The following is a 3,568-nucleotide window of genomic DNA, read 5'->3' as shown; positions in this document are numbered from 1 at the left end:
GTTATATATATATATATATATATATATATATATATATATATATATATATATATATATAAAATATAAATCATCAAAGGTACATATACAGTGTTTAAATAAGGACATGATAGAACATCGTAGGCTACCCTGTAGTCCTATAGAAGTCATTGTGTAATAAAATGCCTCCGACGGGATTCGAACCTGCGACCTCTCACTGACAAGGCGAGCGTCATAACCACTTGCCCACGAAGGCTTCATGGCTGAACAGGTCCAAATAACCGTCGGGAACATTGTATTACACAATGCTACGCCTCATGAGGGCGTTCGGCCAGATAAATCTGGCAATACGGCTAGAAATACTGTCGTATAATATATATGATATTAAAGGTTCGGCCAGATAAATCTGGCAATACGGCTAGAAATACTGTCGTATATTATATATGATATTAAAGGGAGTTAGCCGTTAACACGGTTGAATAAATATAATATAAATCATCAAAGGTACATATACAGTGTTTAAATAAGAACATGATGGAACATCGTAGGCTACCCTTCCTTCTCTCTATGCAGACGCCTTAGACATATGTACTGGGTCATTGAGGGAAAATATAAAATGTATTGATCCATTTCATATTGCAAGTTTTACTCAACCTGTGACATGGTTAAACTTAGTTCGCACCAGTGTAAAATAGACGCGCCACGCAAATGTACTACCGCTACCTTCATTCTTCATTAAGCTGATTTTCAGTATGGACCACTTAAAATAGGCGCGTAACGCACCGCTGTGCGATAGCTACCAGCACGTAAGCTGCTCCGAAGCAGCTAAAAATGTTCACAGGAGGGATAAAGAGATAATAATAACGACAAAAAACTGACCCCTTAAGAGTAGTGTTCCCTGAATTGGGGTTGGCCCTGTGCCAAATGATACACTTTCCCTCGTTGCGTGCCCGAACAAATGTTCCCCTAACATTAGTGTCCCAACGGAGGTGTTCTACTCCGTCTTGTTTAATAATATTCAAGCCCGATTACGCGGTTGCGTCAGACACACATGCAAGTGCAAACGAATAGAATAGATGTATACAAAACGTGTTGCATTAAATGTCGTTGTGCATAAAGTGCACCCAGTTGTTTTGATGATCACACACATTATTAAAAGTCCTGCACGTGTTGTGTTGGCGAGTAAGTGCGAGCATTTTCTTCCTAGAGTGTCCAACAGATAATTAATTACACACGTTTTATACGACCGAATGGTGTAATTGAACTTCTTTACCTGTGTTGAAGTACTCATTCAAAAGTGTCAGTGAAGTCAACAACTAGAATATCAAATGTTGTTATAATACAGTGGCCTGAAGTAATATTGGTTATTTGTATACGTGAGGATGTCTGCCCCATTGATGAATAACGTGCAGAGATCATTACTACCATGGCCGGCGGAACCGAGGGGGGGGGGCAGGGCTTCCCCCACCCCCACTTTTTGGCAAAAAATATATATAATGTCTGGAGATTTTTGTATGATCGGAAATGCAAGAAAAGAAGGAATGAAGAAGGAGGAGAAGGATGCGAAAGAGAATGTTTATCCAGTACCCGACCGAGTTACATTTTCTCGCAATTCACATTGGTGGATATGGGGGAGGGGGTCATGGGTCCTGACCCCTCCCTTGGGCGACAAAAAAAAAAGGGGGAAAAGAAAAATAATTCTAGACCTACCTTTTCAGGACCCGTTGAGCTGAATTTTTTTTTTTTTTTTTTGTTCCATTAAGAAAATTTGGATTTTGAACAACATAAATGTCATTAAAACACACTTCAAATGTCGGGAAAGCTCATTTCCCGCCATCTAGGAATCAAAATTTTCAAGGGGGAGAACCCCTGGACCACCCTTTCTTTTTGGGATTTATCGATTCATGGTAAAAAGAATACGCATGCAACTACTCATTTGTTTATGTATGAATACACACATAAAATAAAAAATGAGAAAAATTTACCTGAATGTTTTCAAGAGGGGAAAACCTTGAACTTAAAATACATTAAAATAATACATTTCAGAAGTCAGGAAAGCTCATTTCCCGCCATCTAGAAATCGAAATTTTCCCGGGGGAGAACCCCTGGACCCCCTCCTTTTTGGGATTCATCGATTCATGGAAAATTCGTATGAAACTACTCATTTCTTTTAAATTTTTATGTATGTTTTTCCCGCCTTCTAGGAATCAAAATTTTCCCGGGGGAAGGACCCCCCGACCCCCCTTTCTTTTTGTGATTTATCGATTCATGGAAAATTCGTATGCAACTACTCATTTATTTTAAATGTTATGTGTGTACAGACACATAAGGCCTTTACTGTAATAACAATGGGAACAAATTACCTGACCGTTTTCAAGAGGGAAAAACCTTGAATTTTGAAGAACTTAAAAGTAATTAAGACACCACAGGAGTCGGGGAAAAGCTCATTTTCCGTCATCTAGGATGGACCCCCCTTTTCTCTGGCGCTTATCGATTCATTGAAAAAAGAATACGATATGCAACTACTCATTTTCTTAAGGTATACACACATAACAGGCCTATTTACTGTAATGAGATTGTTTACCTTACCGTTTTCAAGAGGGGGAAAACCTTGAATTTTGAAGAACAAAGTCATTAGACACCTAGCTCAAAATTCGAGAAAGGTCATTTCCAGCCATCTAGAAATCTAAATTTTCCCAGGGGAGGAATGTTGACCCTACCACCTAGGTTTGATTACCGATCTGCATGATTCATATTCCCAATCATCTTATAAGTGGCCCCCCCCCCCCACTTTAAAAAACGTTCCGCCGGCCCTGACTACAACCACTAATATAAGGGATAAATGATAAAACAACTCACTGTACACTAAAATAGGCAGATCATTGAATCATGGAGCTAAAACTAAACTTACTTATCTTTATTATGTCGGGCCTACGACGTAGAACCCTGTAGGCTGCAGCTTCAAGTGACACAAACAGATGTTTTGGATAAAGGGACATGCACACTGAATCCGAATTTTCGGATAGGAAGGCCTACCGACATGGGTGGCGCCAGATTTGCCCGACGTGGTGTCCGTACTCCGACGAGCAAGCGGGCGTGGTCAGGCGTTGCTCAGAATTTCTAAGATGATCCTTGAATATTGCGGGTGGTTGAAAATCGTGTGTAGTTATACCCAGGGTGACCGGAGGTGGTGTAAGCGCGGTGTAGCGTTGTATTCATTTTGAACGAATTAGACTTCGGTAGATGATGCACAAAATTCGAAGCCCGCAAAACTGCCAGTGCCCAAATTTTCTTGTTTGGTCTTCAATAATCAGTAGTGGATCGGATCGTTTTAGATCTTATTTTTATTATGAATGTATGTTAATGTATTTTTATTCTTTTTTGTTCGATTTTTGAGGTTTTAATGTTTTTAAGTTTTTAAAATCTGATGTTTTGAATTTGTGATGTAGGCCTACTTTTGTATTGTATTTATATTGTAAATGTATTTTAATGTATTTGTAAGAAAGGTTTTATTGAGCAAACATTTCTTCTTCTGGAGATAATAAAGTGATTCTGATTCTGATCCAAGAATTTAATAGAAGAGGTGCGGGGG

General features: G+C 39.1%; 1 protein-coding gene across 1 annotated transcript in view; it reads right to left on the bottom strand.

Moving 5' to 3' along the window:
• Window positions 1-3,000, bottom strand: part of LOC117113855 — a 19,973-nt gene extending 16,973 nt beyond the window's left edge. The window contains exon 1 of the mRNA XM_033257307.1: window positions 2,888-3,000. Within this exon, the coding sequence (XP_033113198.1) occupies window positions 2,888-2,975 (88 nt within the window). The 5' untranslated portion in view covers window positions 2,976-3,000. The remainder of the gene's footprint in view (window positions 1-2,887) is intronic.
• Between the last annotated feature and the right edge of the window lie 568 nt (window positions 3,001-3,568).

The sequence above is a fragment of the Anneissia japonica genome, unplaced genomic scaffold (genome assembly GCF_011630105.1).
Source record: "Anneissia japonica isolate Jap-2015-1 unplaced genomic scaffold, ASM1163010v1 scaffold694_len1028156_cov167, whole genome shotgun sequence".
NCBI lineage: Eukaryota > Metazoa > Echinodermata > Crinoidea > Comatulida > Comatulidae > Anneissia > Anneissia japonica.
The sequence above is the reverse complement of the archived record's forward strand: the minus strand, read 5'-3'. Positions and strand labels throughout refer to the sequence as shown.